The following is a 20,673-nucleotide window of genomic DNA, read 5'->3' as shown; positions in this document are numbered from 1 at the left end:
GGAGGTCCTGGAACCAATGCCCCAGAGATACCTAGGGATGATTGTATTGAATCATGAAACTAGATATATGCTTTGTAAACTATATGTACTGTAACTTATATAATTATAAAAATATAGAAAATTCTTAGAGTATTTCTAAGCAAGTAGGCTCTTCCCTTGGCTGAGATTTTTATAGACTCATATAACTAATTTTAAACTAAAATATTCTGAATACCATAAACCCTTCTGCAAGTGGATAAGAAAAGAATTAAATATGGAGAGAGTCTGTATGCAAATAGTAATTCATAACCTTGAAGGGTTTTATCTTAGTGGAAAAGACCAATTTTGGCCTTTTAAAAATGTATATTTTTGGTGTACTTTTATTTTTCTTTTTCATGCATTCAATAGTCTATACTGAATAAAAGCAACCTCTTGGGCCAAGTGTCAGAATTTATGGTACAGCCCATAAAAAAGATGGCCAAGAGGAGGCACACTTGTATAACTAATACGCAGGAAATCAATTCTACAGTGTTAAATAACTAATAAGACAGACTGTAAAACACACAAGAAATATTACAGCAGAAAGAGCACAATATTTAGAGTCCAGAGATTTGGACCTAACACCTGGTTCTGTCGCTGATTCCTTGTGACATCGAGTCCATTTCTTCACCTTAGAACAAATGCTGCTGGAGAGATTATTCCTCTGCTTAAATTTACCATTTAAAAATACCACCAAAAACACAAACTCTTAGGATGCATGAATACCGTTTAACTGCTTTGAATAGCATTTTTAATAGCAAAAATGTGTTTATACTATAATAGCTTACAACCTTATCTTTTCAACCATCTTTTTCAATACAAAATAAACATATTCATTTTCATATTTTACATTTCTCACCTTTGTAACATATACAATAAAAATCCCAGACATTGTTGGCTGGCTGATTCTTGCAAAGAGAGAGATGCATAAGTAAACTAGTCAAGTACATCTTTTTTAACCATTTTGGGTGTCATTTAGTCATGAAACAGTAATATAGAGACATAATTTTGAAAATTAAGCAAATGAATCTGTTCTCTAGAAATGCCTTTTCTCTTGAGTTATAGTAGTATATTTATAACTTTATTACAATTTATACAAATCAGTAGGTTTTTATTTCCACACCTTCACAATCCCATCTCTAGAAGCAGTTACGATGAAGCCCTGTGTTGTCTGGAATGTGGCGACATCGGTGATGATGTCGTGATGTCCCACGGGCAGGGACTCTGGGCCCCTTCGAGGGGTGTCATCACTTGGTCCTACTTTCTGCTTATTCTGAATTTCCTGTTTGGTGATTAAAAGTCAGGGAGCAAGCCAGAAGTTAAAAGTCTGTACCACATTCTTCCTCTCATCAGTAGTCTTGCTTCTGAGATACTGTTGTATTTAAGTTAACACCTTTTGTAGTCATGCTTTCACAAATACACTGAGCAAAAGGAGTAGAGGAGCCAAAATGACATTCTAGGGTCCTTGTCATTGGATTTCATGAGTAGCCACTTACAAATATGGAAAACTTATTTTAGGTCAATATTCTGTGCATATTAACTTTTGCCAACATCAAAAGAAAAATGGGATAGAATATAATTAAAAGAGGTATAGGCCAGGCGCGGTGGGTCACGCCTATAATCCCAGCACTTTGGGAGGCCAAGGCGGGTGGATCACAAGGTCAGGAGATCGAGACCATCCTGGCCAACATGGTGAAGCCCCGTCTCTACTAAAAATACAAAAATTAGCCGGGTGTGGTGGCACACACCTGTAGTCCCAGCTCCTCAGGAGGCTGAGGCAGGAGAATCGCTTAACCTGGGAGGCAGAGGCTGCGGTGAGCAGAGATCATGCCACTGCACTCCAGCCTGGCGACAGAGCAAGACTCCGTCTCAGGAAAAAAAAAAAAAAAAAAAAAAAAAAAAGGTATAAATGACCAGAATATAAAAAATACATAGCAGATGTTCTACCACTTCTAAAGCTCATTAATATTTGTCATGAAGGAAGCACACTTTCATTTATAGAGCACCTACTTTGGCCCAGGTGCTAAAGGTATATTCTCTCACTTGAAGTTTTTGCCTGAGTCAAGAATACAAACTTTACAGTCCCAAAGCCAGGTTTGAATCCCAGCTTTCTGTTTGTTTACTAGCTGTGTGACCTTGAACAAGTTACTTAACTTCACTGTGCCTTTTTCATTTGTAAGAGGATAATAAAAGTGCTTCCTTACAATGTTATAAAGTACATACTGGTCATTTGAGCTATTACTTATATGCACTTTCTTTATGCTTATTTTACCTTAATAAAAGTTAATTTTTTTAAATACAGAAATTTCAAGAAAAAATAAATTTCCTAAATTCAAAGTACTCCTCGCTTGGTCAAGCCATTTGTTTTAATCAATTCTGTTTACAAAAGCCATGTTTGTGCTTACAAAAGGTGAAAGGAATGAAAAGAGTACAGTACCTGGACAACTTCAGTGCCTTCAATTATTTTCCTGTAGTAGGACACAGATGGGGAACTAGTACTTCCTGCAACAACGTAGGACCTTTCTGGGTAAGCCAAGTCCCAAAACCTAGGGAAGAGGAAATAAATGATGACAATCTCTTTAGGACAATGGGAGGAACTAATAATCATTGGCTTATCTTTATCAATGCATTTTTTCTTTTGCATTAGGAAAAGAGGTTTTCATAGAACAGCATACCATTGGTTACAAATAAAGTATTAACAGCTGTCCTTATAAGATGCTTTTAAACATTACAGTGCCATCAGTATCTATAACAGCTTGTAAAAGTATCCATTTTATTCTTTTATTGAGATAGTGTACCTTATTTTCATATCTGAGCCAGCTGTTAGCAGGATAGGATTTCCATCTGCAGGACTACAGTAGATACCATGGACGCTATGAGGAGAAGGCTTAAAAGAAATAGATGTGGAGTCAAATAAAAGACATCCGTGTATTCCATAAATGATAGTGCTATTTCTAGAGGCAAGTTAACTGTCAGTAGCTTTACAAGCACCTGGTTACCTGAATAAATGAGAGATCAGTTATGTATGCCCTATCTACTTCAATCTGGCCTTTTCCTAATTATGCTAGATCTTATTGGGGTTCCAAAGAGACATCACAAGCTTTATGGGCTAGCAACTTATTTACCCAATAATGCAGAACACTAGCAAGGAAACACTCGTGTAGCAATGGCCACATGATACTTGATGTTATTAAAAACTCAAATTTAAACATAACCCAAAAGCCCAACAGATACTAGGTTTGATTAAATGCCTGAAAGTACTTAGGATGTGGGGAATATAATATCATCCTTTACAGTAAAAACTGAAGTCAAACCTGTAATTCAGAAAGTGGTGGTGCACTGCTGGCCCAGAGAGTAAATCTTCTGTCACCAGTCTCCATGTCCCACATGGACACTTCGTTGTTGCCCTGAACAGCTAAAGGAAACAAAGGCCAGAGTCTTGACTCACACAAAAAGAGTTGGGGAAGATTACAACAAAACAAATTGCAGTCCTTTCCTTCTTTCAGGGGGAGAGACAATGTAATATTCACTTAATAATATTTACTGAGCCAGTAAATATAGTAAATATTTTTACTATGGGCTAGTCACTGCGCTAGGCACTGAAGAAAAGATGGCAAACAATGCAGAAAAATTCCCAGTTTCATGGAACTTCCATTATAGTGGGGACAACAGACAAAAATGCAAAGGCCCTTCTGAAGCAGGAGCATGCTTAGTTGAAAGAACAAGTCAGTGTGGCAGGAACTGACTGAGAATGGGAGATAAGCCGGAGAAAGGGCAGTAGTGCTGGTCATTTTCCATTTGCTGCTGTAAATCTGACCTGAATGAACCACATCAACAACCTTCTGTACCCCCTCTGGCTGGGTCCACCACCCTGTGGTAGGCTAAATAATGGCCCCAAAGGTATCCAAGTTCTATCCCCTGGAACCTGTGAATGGTACCTTATGTGGCAAAGTGACTTTGCAGATGTGATGAAATGAAGGACCTTGAGACAGATTATTCTGGATTACTCAGGGGGCCCCACATGCAATCACAAACCTCCTTAGGCAAGGGAGGCAGATTTGGCAGCAAGAACAGAAAGGACTGTAACAATGAAACAAGATGATATGTTGCTGGCTCTGAAGATGAAAGAAGGAGCCAAGGAATTTAGTTCTAGAAGCAGGAAAAGGCAAGGAAATAGATGTTCCCCTAGTGCCTCCAGAGGGAATACATGTCTGCTGCTACCTTGATTTTGGTCCACAAAACCCATTTCAGACTTCTGGCCTCTAGAATTATTAAAAAAATAAGTTGTGGTATAACGGGAAACTAATACATGCCTATGAGAAACCGCAGCAGGAGATCAAAGGGAGGGAGATAAGAAAGTCAAGTCATTTACATAAGGCTGGTCGTATCCCTCATCTCAAAGTCACTGCTCCTTTCAAGGTGGCCTTCTCTACTCCCTTCCAAACTCAGTAACCATGCCCTCCTCCCCTCACGCCTTCTACTGCTACTCTGCTGTTACCACCCCATATTACTGTGCTATCTTTTGTAATACCCCTACACCCAAACCTTTGTAAACAATTTTATTTGAAAATAAATTCTTAAATTATCCTACCTTGAGTGTGCTACTGTTTCCTGTTAGAATTCTAACTGATAAAGGTCAGAGAAGTGGCAAGAAGGCCAGTCCCATAAAGTCTTTTGGACCAAGAAGCCAATGGAAGGTACTGAGCAGAAGAAAACAATGGTCTTAAGAGGTACAGACAGAAGCAGGCTGTGAAGAAAATATCACATTAACAGAGGAAAGACACTATAGTGGTTTGGACTAGGGAGATAGTGGTGGAGGTAGTGAAGAGTGATCAAATTCTACCTATACTTTAAAATAGAACTTACAGGACTGGCTAATGGACTGGAAGTGGGATGAGAAAAAGAATAGTCGAGGATAATTTCAGGCTTCTGCGCACCTAGCTGCCATTTACTGAGAGACCCATAGGAAGAGTGGGGTAGGAGGCAGTGGTGGAGATACTTAGTAAAGAGGAAATCAAGCATTCATTTTAGTTAGACATGTTGAGTTTACAATGGCTATTAGACATCTTAAGAGAGATTTTAAATAGGTATGAGTCTGAATAAATTTAGTAGTTAAAGCATGAGATTGCATGAGATCACACACAGAGCCAGTGTAGAAGTGGTTGAGACCAAAGACTAGGTCCTGAGGCAGGCCACAATTTAAAAGCCAGGAAGATAAGAAGGAACTAGCAGATCAAGAAGTAGGAGAACCAAGAGAAATGTCCTTGAAACCAGGTAAGGAAAGTATTTGAAAACAATGGAAATCAACTGATCAAATGAAAGTCAAATAAGAAAAGGGCTCACAGTAATAGCCTTAGAACTTGGCAACATGGTGACTTTGATAGCAGCAGTGTATGCGACGGACTATGTGTACAAGAAGGGACCACAAAGAGCCTAGAGGCAAGAGGGCTGAGGGGAAAACATAAGAATAATAAGAGCTATTATTTATCAAGCATTGTGTGCTAGGGTATGTACTTTGCATGTTTTATCTCAGTTCCCTATAACTCTACAAGGTAAGTATTTCTAACTACATATTAAAGATGAGGAAAATCAGTTTCAAGACTTGCCCAAGTGTCATGCCCAGGAGCCATACAAGAAAATTTGAGTGCCCAATGAAGGAAGGGAAGGGAAGCTTTCAAGCAACACGAAGCAGAGCAACAAGAAATTGCAACAGAGAAGGATGAGTCAAGGTTTCTAACTTAGCTCTCTAGGAAGATGGTGGCATCTGTAACAAAAATAGGGGACACAGGAGGAAGAAAAAAAGGATAGGAGATGGTGGTGGACAGTTAAGAATGGAGAATAATGATGGTGACTGATGAGATCATTTTTGACATAATAAATATTAGATGACAGTGAGGTATCAATAGTGGCAACCTCCATAATCAGAAGAGAATCAAGCATTCAGTTCATATGTAAAATAAAACTAAAAACATCAGTTTTGGCAACAGGTTATTATGTACTTTCCAAGAAAATCTCCCAACACATGAAAGCCCGCCCTCCATCTTACCTGCAATCACCCAGGACTGATACAGAGGGTGCATTGAGAGGCGCCTGATTCGAGCCCTGGAAGGATGACAGTGACTTGAAATTGGCAACTGGAACCTCATGTCCCAACAAGCCATGGTACCACTGCTTGTACCTTAAAGAGAAAAAGCACAAAAAGATTACCATCTAATGATCAAAGTATATCAAGCTGCATTTATACCAATGGTAAATAGTATTAGCTTTTTATGAATTTATTTGAAAAATGCCTTTGTTACTTAAAAAAACTTTTGTTCTCATGAAGCTGTCTCACCAGTTTCAAACAGTACCCCTTTGGTTGTTAAATAACTGAGATATAAAGTGCTTATCATGATGCTACTACTAATAATGTAAATTGAAAATGAATAATTTATTAGTTGCTGACATTGTTATTAATTGCCAAAGGCACCCACAAAAAACAAGCTATTGAGAAGATATAAAATTAATTTGGTAAGTCAAAATGTTCAGATTGCCTTAAATACCCAAAGATGTTTTACTGGTATTCAATGATCACTTTACCAATCCCAAAGTAGCAGCAGCTTTGTTGCTATCATCAGATTTCAATTTTTTCCATTTGCCCTTCCCTCTTAAACATTCTATAGACAAGTATGTTACATCCTTCTGTCCCTGTGCACTTTATTCACACAAAAGGCAAAAAAATGCATTCCATATAAACTATATAAAAATTAATAAAGCAAAGGGCACACACTTAACAGTGTAACAAATGTAAGTTAGGGAATCGAGAAAACCTAAATTCAAGCACAGAAGATAATTCCTCTGAATAAGCATGCCAACTAAAAAAGAATAAGATGTGGTAGTTTCTCAAGCAGCAGGTTCAAAACACCAGGAGGGAAAAACGTGAAACATAAAGAAAGGGGCAGATGGGAAAAGGGGAAATGTTGATCAAAGAGTACAAAGTTTCAGTTAGGAGGAATTAGCTTTAGTGATTACTGCACAGAATGGTGATTATAATACAGTGTATATTCCAAAGTTGCCAAAAGAGTAAATTTTAAATGTTTTCATAAGTAATAAGTATGTAAGGTGATAGATTTGTTTAGTTTGATTTAATCATCCCACAATTAATACATGTATCAAAACATCACACACTGTACCCCATAAATATATACAATTGTTTGTCAATTAAAAAAGAAATTTTACAAAAGCAGCAGTCCCATTCTTGGGTATATATATGCCTGAGATTAGTGGAAATATATGTCCTTACAAAGACTTATTTGCAAATATTTACAGCAGGTTGACTCCGAAAAGCCAAACACTAGAAACAACTCAGCTATCCATCAACTGAGGGATAGACGGATACATAAATTGTTATCTATAAAATGGAATATCATGCAACAATACATTTTTTAAAATCCTGCTTAAGCAAGCTGGATCGCTTGGTTCATCTTTAGCCTTTGGAGACAAGGCAAACAATAAAGTAAGAAACCATTGCTTAGCTCTTCTCTCAACACCAGGCACTGTGACAGATCCTTTTGCTTCATTAAATCCTCAAAACTGCCCTTGAAAGGATTAGCCCCATTTGAAGATGAAGATAGCTGAACCTCAGAGGAGTTAAATAACCTGCCTAAAGCTATTGGAATTTAAACCATATCTGCCCAAACTCAGATGCTATTTTCCTTAAGTCACGTCTGCTGCTTCACTGGCAGAGTAAGAGAATGCCAGCAAATCTGATCACTTAATGATTATAAAGTAAGGAGGCTCATTTAAGAACAAGGACAATGAGGAAACTGTTTTATGCCTTAGGATACTGATTTCACCCTTTCGAACCTGTTTTTTAATGAAAAAAAATTGCAAGTTATTTTAACATGACTATGAATAAAAAAAGAGATGGGAAAAATTACCAATGAACAAAGAGGAAAAAACTGATTTCACAAGACAGCAATTGCAGGCATTAGTGGCATTCAAAAACCAGCCAATGACTTGAAAGTTAGCTTACCAATGCAGAGCCAGCATTGGTGGATATCCACAGCAAAGGAAGTGATGAGGCCCGACTTTAAATCATGCTTTAAAGTCCACGCATTGCTTGAAGACCTAAGGTCCCAGCCAACCAGAGAGCCATTCACAGTGGCATAGGCAAGAACAGACTGTGCCCCAGAGTTGAAGTGATGCATATCCACAACACAACCGTCCTCCTTCTGATCTAGAATTCTAGAGAAATACACAAAGCACAGACGTTTCCAGTCACTGAAAACATAGCACTAGTCTCCCTTTAAGATGACTTTATATCCTATCCATAGTCAAGAAACAAGCGCTATGTGACTCCATCAAGAAAACAAAAGCCGACACATTAAAAAAATTCCAGATGTAGAGAAGAATTGCAAAAATAGTAGAGTTCCTGTATATCCTTCACTCAAGCTTCCCCTTAGGTAAACAACTTATATAACCATAGAACATTTATCAAAACTAAGAAATTAACCTTGGTATAATACTAGTAATTAGAGTACAGAACGTATTCTGATTTTATCAGTTTTCCTCAGTCTTTCATGACCTTGATATTTTTGAAGACTACTGGTTATTTTAGAGAATGTTCCTCAATTTGGGTTTGTTTGACGTTTTCTCATTATTATCCTGAAATTATGCCTTATTGGGAAAGATACCACAGAAGTGGTGTGTCCTTCTCAGTGCATCATTGAGATGGACAGGTTAGCATGTACAGGTTAATTATCACTTAGCCAAAATGCTCGCAACCACAACTGTTTCAGATTTTGGTTTTTTTTTTTTTTTTTTTAGCATGAAATATTTGCATATACATAATGAGGTATCTTGGGAATGGGACCCAAGTCTAAACATGAAATTCATTTGTTTCATATATACCTCATACACCTAGCCTGATGGTAATTTTGTACAAAATACTTTTCTGCATGAAACAAAGTTTTAACTGCAACCTGTCCCATGAAGTCAGGTGTGGAATTTTTCACTTGTGACATCATATTAGCATTCAAAAACTTTCAGTTTTTGGAGCATTTTGGATTTTCAGATTAGAAATGTTTAACCTGAATCACTTATGATGTTAACTTGAATCATGTGAATTAAGCTGGTGTCTGCTAGGATTCTCCATTGTAAACATTTTTTCCCTTTATAATTACTCAATATTTGGCAAAAATACTTTGAGACAATGCAAACATTCTGTTTCTGCTTTAACTTTGGCCCCCTAATTTTAACATCCATTTGAGGGAGCATGCCTGTGGTGAGCTAATGGTGACTTTTTGTTTCCCTCAGTCCTTCTACATTAGTTGACTGGGATTCTTCTGTAAGTTGTCACTTCTTCCCCATAAACTTATTTATTCACTTATTTGTATCACTATGGATTCATAGATATTTATTTTTTTCTTTGAGTTACAATCTAATACTACAATTATTTATTTTGTTGCCCAAGTTGTTCCAACTTTGCCCACTGGAAGCTCTTTCATGTTAGCTCTTGTGCTCTTTCAATGTACTTTTTTTAATACTTCCTAATTTTTTGACACCACAAGATGCTCCAGGCTTGTTTTATTTTCCCTGCCCCACACACCTGAAATCAACCAGTTCTAGAAGTACTAGTTCCTTTTACTGAAGAATGGTATTTAGAAACAAAAATCTAAGCCCTATGTGTTCATTGCTACGGCAGTGTGCCTGCTTCTATGGCCAGAGCTAAATGGCCAGAGCTAAAAGATGTATTATGTATACTACTTCAGGCATGTGGACACATCTATATTTCTGTATCTGTTCATGTGTTTGTATGCATGTATATATTTATACCTATGCATACAAAAATATCATGAGTCCATACTGATAATCTCCAACTCCTATCTAGCACCAGCGTTCATTCATCTGTAATACCTTTCTCTAACAGTGACAAACCTGGCTCTCATAACTACAATACATTTACCTACTTGTTCAACCTAAGTATACAAACGAAGAGTAAAGTTTCAGAATTGTTAAACCTGAAACTGTTAGAATGAAATTGTTAACCCTGTGAAAAACAACCAACTAGAATACAATGTTTGAGTTGGGTTCCTTTTGTCATTAGCCTCCCAGTGTCAAATTTAAAAACTGTTTTCCAAAGTTACTCCTTTATTCGCCATGCCCTTCAATGTGATTATGTGATTCACTTGTAAAACAGATTAATTTGTCACAGACTGCATTCCATCTTTCCCCTTACATCCTGGTTAACTTTTTAAATTTTACATACATTTAAATTCACTTTTTGTGGTATACAGTTAAGTGGGTTAATTAGCAAAACACATTTAAGATTCATCAATGTTGTTGCATGAGTCAATAATTCATTCCTTTTTAATGCAGATTATTATTCTACTATATAAGTGTACTAGTTTTTTTCAAGCTGAGGCATTTTTAAAACTAAAAAGAACATCATAAAACACTGGCCAGTATCCTTTATTCATACATATCATGCATTCATACAGGCAGTTTTAGTTTTATCTTTTAGATCAGAAGTCAGCAAACATCATCTATAAGGAGTCAGATTGTAAATATTTTAGGCTTTGTGAATCACATACATTCCTGTTGAGTATTATTTTTATTTTTGCAACCCTTTAAAAATGCAAACATCATTCTTATTTTATGGACCATACTGCAAGCTGTAGTCTGCTAACCCTTGGATAAACAATTGTACTTACAAATATTCTGATTTTTACCATATTTTCCCATTGAGGAGTGATGAAAAAATCCAACTGCCAAGTAAAATGTAAAATAGTTCCTTCCACAAATTCTAATTAGTAAGAGCTATCTATGACAACAGTTGATATAACCAAAACAATCAAAAACTTATGACCTTATGGCAAAGTTTCTTTGAAGCACACACTGTGAGGCAGAGTAAAAGCTAAACATCCTGCCAGTCTCCTTATCTAGGTAGTTAGGTAGTTATCTAGTGTTTGCTTTAAGACAGTAACATTTACAGTGAAAAGTGCCGTTGGCTGAGAGACAACCGTGCACTGAATGTGCATGTCTCTCTGCGTGTGTGGCCTGTGGGCTCAGTCATCACACAGGGCACCATGCCAAGTTATTAAATAATTTACATGAAACTCAATAGACATGTTACTATACAGACATCATCTGCTGAAACAGATTTTCTTAAAAATAGGTATTTGTCATTCAATGCCATAAAGAATATGTCCTGGACAAAAGCTGCTTAAATCTGTTCAATGAATGTGTGGAAAATCTTTTTAAATGCAAAAGCAAAACAAAACAAAACAAAAATTCCAGGTGACCCAACAAATATCCCTTTCTGCCTTAAGCTACCTAATGGCCATGGCTTATCATCCACTAAACAACTCCTCATTTTGCTTTCTTCTGTGGGGTCCACCACCTCCACCTGGCCCTTCTTAACCACCTTGCCTCACCTGGCTAACTCACACCTGGTCTCACCTGTTGTCTTCCCTTTCAAGCTGGCTCCTGTTATCTATGCAAAAATTACCACATTGCACTGAAATTGTTCACTTGTCTATTTCTCCCACTAGACTGTAGGTTCTTAAAGCATAACATATCTTGTCTTTGAAATCTTCAGTGTGTAACACATATTGGTCAAAAATCGTTCTGCTTTGTCTTTAAATATCTTACCTTGTATGCATTTAATCTGCAAGCAACCACAATTTATAAAAAATGAAGAAAATTCCTAAATAAAACCACTGCTATTTTGTTTTAAAATGATAAGCAAATCATCTGTCTAAATGCTCTTCTCCATGTCCCCATCAACTTCAGAGATTTTAATGCCAAGCAATGGAATGCTGACATTTGAGTTTTCCTTAATGAAGAACACTCACATTCTCAAAATCAGGCAGAGTTGTGTTTTTAGTAGCTGAGACAGAAGATATAACTGGTAATTTTAGGTTATCCAGACAAATTCTAAACTGGGATGCGCTGCAAGTTCAAAGCTGCCCCTTTGACCTCTTGACAAGTTTGCAGAAGACAAGATACATAGATACCATCTTCTGAGACTAACCATATGTGACAGTTTTGAGCTGGAAGCACATTTTTAAAATTTTATTTATTTTATGGGCTTAAAAAAAGAAGTGCAATGTAAGAGGCCCTCAGTTGACCCCAACTACATTGCAGGGTAGAAAGGAGACTTAAGATACTGTAGTGGACTAAATACAATGTTTAAAAAAGACAAAAGATAGATACCTGCTTTGTAGAGGATGGATTTTAGGAGACTTGGGCAGCTTAGAAGCCTCAATTCCAAGAAGCTGGACAGCACCATTATCAGATGCTATGGCTAAATAGTGGGAGCCTTGGCAGAATGTGAGCGTCTTGACTCGTCCTCCAATTCGGCTGTATGTAAGAATAGATCTGAAGGAAAGACAAATAAAATTCATTTATGAAACAATGTCACTGCTAATGTTAAATATCCACATGGCTATTAGCAAGCAAAATTATTACTCTGAGGTCCATTTAATCTCCCTGATCTCAGGACAAAAACAAGAATTTCCTCTCAAAAGAACTGTTACAAAAATCAACTTTTCTTCTGCTATTTTCAAATGGCCATCTGCACACACTTCTCTCTCCTATCATAAACTGTCCCTCCTTCTCCTCTCCTTTTTTTTTTTGAGACAGGGTCTCACTCTGTTGCCCAGGCTGGAGTATAGTGGCCTGTGGTGGGATCACAGCTTACTGCAGCCTCGACCTCCCGGGCTCAAGTGATCCTCCCACCTCAGCTACCCTGGCAGCTGCGACTACAGGCGGGCATCACCATGCCTGGCTAATTTTTTGTAGAGATGAGGTTTCGCCATGTTGCCCAGGCTGGTTTTGAACTCTTTTCTAATGAGAACTCCCATACTTGTGGTCCTGATCCTATCTCCTTCAACTCTTAGAATATCTTAAACCCTCACTCTTAACACCCTTCAGCTATCCTATCACACAGCTTGGCACAGAAGGAAAAGCACTGGCTTTGGAATCAAGGACTTCCACTACCAACTACTTATATGATGTTGGTCAAGCTACTTAACCACTTGTATGCCTCAGTTTACTCATCTACAAAACAAGGACTGACCTACTTCCCTAACTGGACCATAGGGAAAATCAGGTAATATGTAAACCATAAAACATTCATAAATGCAAAATTATAATATTCAGTCTCTCCCACACATATGCTGACCTCTCAAGCTGTGTTTTCTACTCTCTTTCAATTCACGGCCAAACTTCTTGAATATATCATCTACGCAGGGGACCTCCATTATCACCAACTCCCTCCTCCATTACCCTCCACACAGACTGCAACTTTATGCTTCTAAGGGGCCATACCTCTAAAAGGTCAAAAGCCCCTAAACACCGAACACATTCATCTATCTTGTGTAATTTATTTCACTTTATTATAAAAGTTAATGCATATTAAGTGTACTAAATACAGAAATGTAAAAACATTTATAATAATACCACCCAGAAACACTATTAACATTTTGTTACATATCCTTCAAAAGGTTTTCTATACATATTACAATACATTCACACTCGTTTTTTTAAAAAAAAAAATCTGTAATATTTCATATATTTTATCCGTATCTCTCTCTAGTTGTTTTTTTTTCTGTTTTTTTCTGAAACGGAGTCTTGCTCTGTCGCCCAGGCTGGAGTGCAGTGGCGCGATCTGGGCTCACTGCAAGCTTTGCCTCCCGGGTTCAGGCCATTCTCCTGACTCAGCCTCCTGAGTAGCTGGGACTACAGACGCCCGCCACCATGCCCAGCTAATTTTTTTTGTATTTTTAGTAGAGGCGGGGTTTCACCAAGTTAGCCAGGATGGTCTCAGTCTCCCAACCTAGTGATCCGCCTGCCTCAGCCTCCCAAAGTGCTGGGATTACAGGCATGAGCCACCGCACCTGGCCTAGTTGTTTTTCTTAATAACAGCTTTGCTGAAATGATTTTCAAATACCATAAAGTACATTTTAAAGTGCACAATTCAATGATTTTTAGTATATTAACAGAATTCTGCAAAGATCACCACTAATTCCAGGCCATTTTCATTAATTATAAGAAATCAAAAAATAAGCTGTCCTCATACCCATTAGCATTCATTCCTTATTTGCCCCTCTCCCTAGCCTCTGGCAACAACTAATCAACTTTATTTTCTATGAATTTCCCTGTTCTGGACATTTCATTTAAATACAGTCATACATTGTGTGGTCTTTTATATCAAGCTTCTTTCACATAACATAATGTCAAAGTTTATGTTGTGGTATGTAATACCTCATTCATTTTTAGGCTGAATATTATTCCATTGTATGGCTACATCACATTTTGCTTATCCATTCATCTGCTGATAAACATGTGAGTCACTTCCACCTTTTGGCTATTATGAATAATGCTGCTATAAACATTTGTGTGTAAGTCTTTGTGTGGACAAATGTCTCAAACACAATGCCCACAAGGGCCCCACAGGGGCCCAATCAGTACTGTAAATGAGTAAAGACAGCCAGTGACAAGCAATGGCAGAGATGGGAGTGCCAATATGCTTGGTCTCTCACACACACTTAGGCTATCTGTCCCCATCTCTTTTAATATTGACATATAATTCACATATCACCAAATTCATCCTTTTAAAGGGGTTTATAAAGTCACCACATTTTATAACTATCACCATTATCTAATTCCAGAACATTTTCAGCATACCCAAAAGAAACCCTGTATCCATTAGCTGTCTCTTCCCAATGCTCCCTTCCCCCAGCACCTGGCAATTACTAATCTACTTTGTGTCTCTACGGATTTATCTATCTGAATACTTAATATAAATGAAATCATACAATATGTGGCCTTTGGATCTGGCTACTTTCACTTAGCATACTGTTTTCAAGGTTTACTCACATTATAGCATGTAGCAGTATTTCATTCCGTTTTATGGCTAATTTTCAACTGTATAGATATACCACATTTTATTTATCATCATTTCAATTTTTTGCTATTATTATGAATAATGCTGCTATGAACATTTGTGTACAGATTTTTGTGTGAATATATGTTTTTAACTGTCTTGGGTATATAGCTAGGAATGGAATCATAGGGTCATATGGTAACTCTATGTCTACCATTTTGAAAGGCTACCAAACTGTTTTCCAAAGTTACTGCATTGTTTTTACATTTTCACCGGCAATGTATAAAGCTTTCAATTTCTCCACATCCTAACACTGGTTACTGCCTTTTTTACTATAGCCATTGTAGTGGGTGTGAAGTAGTATCTCACTGTGGTTTTGATTTACATTTCTCTAGTGACTAAGGAGCATCTTTTCATGTGCTTATTGGTCCTATTTGGAGAAACATCTATTCACATCATTTGCTTTTTAATTGGGTCATTTGTCTTTTTATTGTTGAGTTGTAAGTGTTCTTTATACATTTTAAATAATAGATCTTTATCAGATATATGATATATAAGTTATTTCTCCCATTCTGTGGATTGTCTTTTCACTTTCTTGATAGAGTCCTTTGAAGCACAAAGGGTTATAACATTGATGAAGTCCCATTTGTCTATTTTTTCCTTTGTTACTTGTGTTTTTCATGTAATTTCTCAGAAATCCTTGCCTAATCCATGGTCATGAAGATTTACATGCCTATGTTTTATTCTAAAAGTTTTATGGTTTTCATTCTTACATTTACTCTGTGATCCATTCTGAATAAGTCTACTGAAATTCATCTTTTTGCATGTGGAAATCCTGTAATCCCAGCACCGCTTGTTTTAAAGGCCATTCTTTTCCCCATTGAATTATCCTGACACCTCTGTCAAAAAAAAAAAATGACCATAAATGTACTTCTGCATGTCAGTTCTATTCCACGAATATACGACACAAACATAGACATGATCTATATGTCTATCCTTATGCCTGTACTACACTGTCTTGATTTACTATAGCATTGTAGCAAGTTTTGAAATACAGAAGTGTGAGTCCTTCAATTTGGTTCTTTTCTTTCAATATTGTTTTGGCCATTCTGAGTCTCTCGTAATTCCTTATGGGTTTTAGGATCAGATCATCGATTTCAGGGAAAAAAAAAAAAGGCAGCTAGAAATTCCACAGAGATGGCATCGTATCTGTACGCTGAGAGGTCTGCCATCTTAATGATATTAAGTATTCCATTGCATGAACATGGGGTTTCTTTCTATTCATTTGAGTCTTCTTTAATTTCTTTCATTGATCTTTAGTATTTTTCAGTATAAAATATTATACTTTCTTGTGTAAAATTTATTCCCAAGTATTTTGTTCATTTTGATACTACTGTAAATGGATGGTTTCTTAAATTCATGTTTGGACTATTCATTGCTACCATATAAAAATGCAAATGATTTTTATATATTCATCTTGTATTCTGCAACTTTGTTGAACTTATTCTAGTAAGTTTTTAAAACAATTATTGTTGAATTATTGCTAATTCTCCACATACATGATCATGCTTGCTACTAACAGATAGTTTTACTTTCTCCTTTCCAATTTGTATGCCTTCAATTTCTTTTTCTTACCCAAATGTCCTGGCTAGAACCTTCAGTACAGTATTCAAATAAGTGGCAAAAGTGGACATTCTTATCTAACTCTTCATCTTAGGGGGAAAGCTTTCAATCTTCTAACATTAAGTACAATGTTAGCTGTAGGGTTTTTTGTTGTAGATGGCCTTTATTCATTCTTTTCTATTACTAATTGGTTTGTTGAGTTGGTTATAATCATAAAATGATACTGGACTTTGTCAAATACTTTCTGAGAGTTTGTTGAGATGACCATTTGGTCTTTACCCTTTATTCTATTAATATGGTACATTCATTAATTGATTTTCATATGTTGAACCAACCATATATTCCTAAGATAAATTGTACTTGGTCATGATATTATTTTTTACATGTTGGATTCAGTTTACTATTATTTTGTGGCAGATTTTTACACCTGTATTAATTATGGGTATTGGTCTATAGCTTTCTTGTGAACTGTTTATCTGGCTGCGGTATCAGATTGACATCTGCCTCAAAGGATGAGTTAAGAAGTGTTCCTTCATTTATTTTTTGGAAGACTTTTTGAAGAATGGATGTTACATTAGTCCCTTCTTATCCACAGTTTCACTTTCCCTGGTTTCAGTTACCTGTGGTCAACCGCAGTCAGAAAATATTAAATGGAAATTCCAGAATAAACAATTCGTAAGTTTGAATTGTGCACCATTCTGAGTAGTGTGATAAAATCTCACTGTCCTGTTCCCTCCTGCCCAGGACTTTAATCATTCCTTTATCCAGCTGAATACATTAACTGCTAGTTGATCAGTCAGTCACTTAGTAGCTGTCCCAGTTATTAGACTGATAATCACAAGAAGGGTGAGTACAGAACAGTAAGACATTTTGAGAGACAGAGACTCTATTCACATAACTTTTATTAAAATATACTGTTGTAACTGTTCTATTAGTGTTGCTGATCTCTTACTGTGCCTAATTTATAAATTAAACTTTATCATAGATATGTACACATAACAAAAACGACAGTATACATAAGGTTTCGTACTATCCGAGGTTTGGGACATCCACTAGGGGTCTTGGATCGTCTTTTCCACATATAAGGGAGAACTACTGTAATTCTTTAAACCTTTGGTAGAATATACCATGAAGCTATCTCAGCCTGGGCTTTGTGGGAGGTTTTTTGATTACTAATTTCTTTATTATTATAGGTCTATTTAGATTTTATATTTCTTCTTTAGTCATTTTCAGCAGCTTGTCTTTCTAGGAATTCATCCATTTCACCTAGGTTATCTAATTTGTTGGCATACAATTGTTCATGGTATTCCCTTCATGGTACTCTTTTTTCATTTCTGTCAAGTCAGTAGTAATGTGCCCCCTTCAATTCCTGTTTTTAGTAACTTGAGTCCTCTCTTTTTATTGATCACTATAGTAAAGGTGTGCCAATTTTATCTTTACAAACAACCAATTTCTACTCTTGCCGATTTTTTTTTGTTTTTCTATTCTCTATTTCATTTATTTCCTCTTTAGTCTTTATCATTCCTTTCTACTTGCTTTAAGTTTGCTCTTTTTCTAGTTCCTTAAGGTTAGGTTAAATTACTAATTTGGGATCTTTCTTCTTTTTTGATATAAATGTTTACAGTGATAAATTTCCCTTTTAGTACTCCTCTAGATGCATTATCCAAGTTTTAGTATGCTGTTCCCATTTTTATTCATCCAAAGTATTTTCTAATTTCCCTTTGAAACACTGGGTATTTAGCCATATGTTGTTTAATCTCCATGTATTTGAGAATTTCCGAACTTCCTTTCTGTTACTGATACCTAGTTTCATTCCAATTTGGTTAAAAAACACACTTCATATGCTTTCAATCCTTTTAAATTTATTGAGGTTTGTTTTGTGACCTAATATATGGTTAAATATAGAAAAGATCACATGTACACTTAAGGAAGATTTATATTCTGCTGTTCCTGAGTGGAGTATTCTACTGATACCTGTTAAATCTGGTTGGTTTGTAGTGTCGCTCACATTTTCTATTTCTTTGCTGATCTTATGCTTAGTTGTTCTATCCATCTTGAAAATAAGCTATTAAAGGCTCACACTATTATAACTGAATTATCTATTTTTCCCTTCAGTTCTATTGGTTTTTGCTTAGTGTGTTTTTGGGGCTCTGCTGTTAAGTATGTTTGTAATTGTTATGTCTTCCTGATGAACTGATCCTTTTGCCATTATAAAAATCTCCTTGGTTGTCTCTAGGAGTAATTTTTGCCTTAAAGTTTATGTTCTATCTGACATTGGCCACTCCAGCTTTTTTTTTTTTTTTTTTTTGAGGAGTCTTGCTCTGTCATCCAAGCTGGAGTGCAGTGGCACAATCTCAGCTCAGTGCAACCCCCACCTCCCGGGTTCAAGCAATTCTCCTACCTCAGCCTCCCGAGTAGCTGGCACTACAGGCACGTGCCACCAGGCCTGGCAAAATTTTTTTGTATTTTTAGTAGAGTCATGGTTTTGCCAGGTTGGCCAGGCTAGTCTCAAACTCCTGATCTCAGGTGATCTACCGCCTCAGCCTCCCAAAGTGCTGGGATTACAGGCATGAGTCACTGTGCCCGGCCTAGCTCTTTCTTAGGTACTATTTGCATGGTTTATCTTTTCAATTCTTTTACTTTCAGTCTATTTATGTCTTTAAATCTAAAGTGTGTCTATCATACATAGCATATAGTTGGATCATGTTTTTTCGCCCCTTCTACCAACTCTGCCTTCTGATTACATTTATAAGTTGTGGTTGCTCTGAGAATTCAATGAACATCTTAAAATAATCAAATTACTACCAACTTAATTTCAGTAATACTGAAAATACTTTGCTCTAATATGTCTCTTCCCTCCTCCCTCATATGTATAACTATTGTCATACAAATTACATATCTACACGTTATAAGCCCATTGACACAGTCTTCTAATTATCTCTTTATGCAGTCATCTTTCAAAATCAGATAGCAGGTAAAAAGAGTTACAAACAAAAATAATTTGTACTTTTATATTTACTTATGTTAACTGGTGCTCTTCATTTCTTTATATGGATTGAAGTTACTGTATCATATTCTTCCATTTCAGCATAAAGGACTCCCTTTACTATTTGTTTTAGGGCAAATCTGCTGGCAATAAATTCCCTGTTTTTATTTATCTTGAAATGTCTTAATTTCTCCTTGGTTTCTGAAGGACAATTTTACTGCCACAGAATTATTGGTCGACAGTCTTTTCAACACACTGACTTCTGGCTTCTATCATTTCTGACTTAAAAATCAACTGTTAATTTTATAGAACATCCCTTGTATGTGATGAGTCACTTTTCTCTGCTTTCAAAATTCTGTCTTTGTCTTCCAACAGTTTATGATGTGTCCCGGTATGGCTCCCTTGATTTTGTCCTATTTACAGTTCATTGAATTCTTGGGTCTGCAGATTAATGTTTTCCATCAAACATGAAAAGTTCTCACCCATTATTTCTTCAAATATTCTTTCTGTCCCCTTTTCTCCTCTCCTTCTGGAACTTTTATTATGCATGTGCGAGAATGCTTGATAGTGCACCACAGGTCTCTGAGGCTCTATTCATTTTTCTTTATTCTTTTCTTCTTTGTACCTCTGACTGGATAATATGAACCATCTTTGAATTCTCTGATTTTTTGCTCTTATCAGTGGAAACTGCTATTGAAACTCTCCAGCAAATTTTTTCAGTTATTATACTTTTCAGTTCCAGAATTTCTATTTTATGATTTCTACCTCTTTATTGATATTGTCTATTTGGTTAGACATCGTTCTCATACTTTCCTTTAAATATTTAGACATGGTTTTTAGTTCTTTGCACATATTTTTAATAGCTGATTTAAAATCTATGTCTAGTAAGGTTTTTTCCTATGTATAAGCCATCCTTACTTGTTTCTTTGCCTAACTTGTAATCTTTTGTTCAAAACTGTGCATTCGAAATTAATATAATGTGTCAATTTTGGAAATAAGATTCCGAAGTGTTGCTATTTATTTAATGACTTTCCTCCACTAATTCTATAGTCTGTATTCTTTGTCATATGTGGCCACTGAAGTCTCTGTTCAGTTAGGTAAGTGATCACTTAATAACTGGCAGGTATTTCTTTCAATGCCTTGAAAAATTAAGTGAGGGTTTTGTTTATGTTGT

General features: G+C 36.3%; 1 protein-coding gene across 3 annotated transcripts in view; it reads right to left on the bottom strand.

Annotated features, from left to right (window-relative positions):
- Positions 1-741: 741 nt before the first annotated feature.
- PIK3R4 (phosphoinositide-3-kinase regulatory subunit 4) overlaps positions 742-20,673 on the bottom strand; it is a 69,890-nt gene continuing 49,958 nt past the window's right edge. For all 3 annotated transcript variants that reach the window (XM_055295463.2, XM_055295465.2, XM_055295464.2), the window contains exons 14-20: positions 12,217-12,381; positions 8,033-8,244; positions 6,065-6,196; positions 3,333-3,433; positions 2,817-2,905; positions 2,456-2,564; positions 742-1,300 (exon numbers count right to left, since the gene is read on the bottom strand). In XM_055295463.2, coding sequence (XP_055151438.1) covers positions 1,130-1,300; positions 2,456-2,564; positions 2,817-2,905; positions 3,333-3,433; positions 6,065-6,196; positions 8,033-8,244; positions 12,217-12,381 — 979 coding nt within the window. In that variant the 3' untranslated portion in view covers positions 742-1,129. The remainder of the gene's footprint in view (positions 1,301-2,455; positions 2,565-2,816; positions 2,906-3,332; positions 3,434-6,064; positions 6,197-8,032; positions 8,245-12,216; positions 12,382-20,673) is intronic.

The sequence above is a fragment of the Symphalangus syndactylus genome, chromosome 10, assembly GCF_028878055.3.
Source record: "Symphalangus syndactylus isolate Jambi chromosome 10, NHGRI_mSymSyn1-v2.1_pri, whole genome shotgun sequence".
NCBI classification, from domain to species: domain Eukaryota; kingdom Metazoa; phylum Chordata; class Mammalia; order Primates; family Hylobatidae; genus Symphalangus; species Symphalangus syndactylus.
The sequence above is the reverse complement of the archived record's forward strand: the minus strand, read 5'-3'. Positions and strand labels throughout refer to the sequence as shown.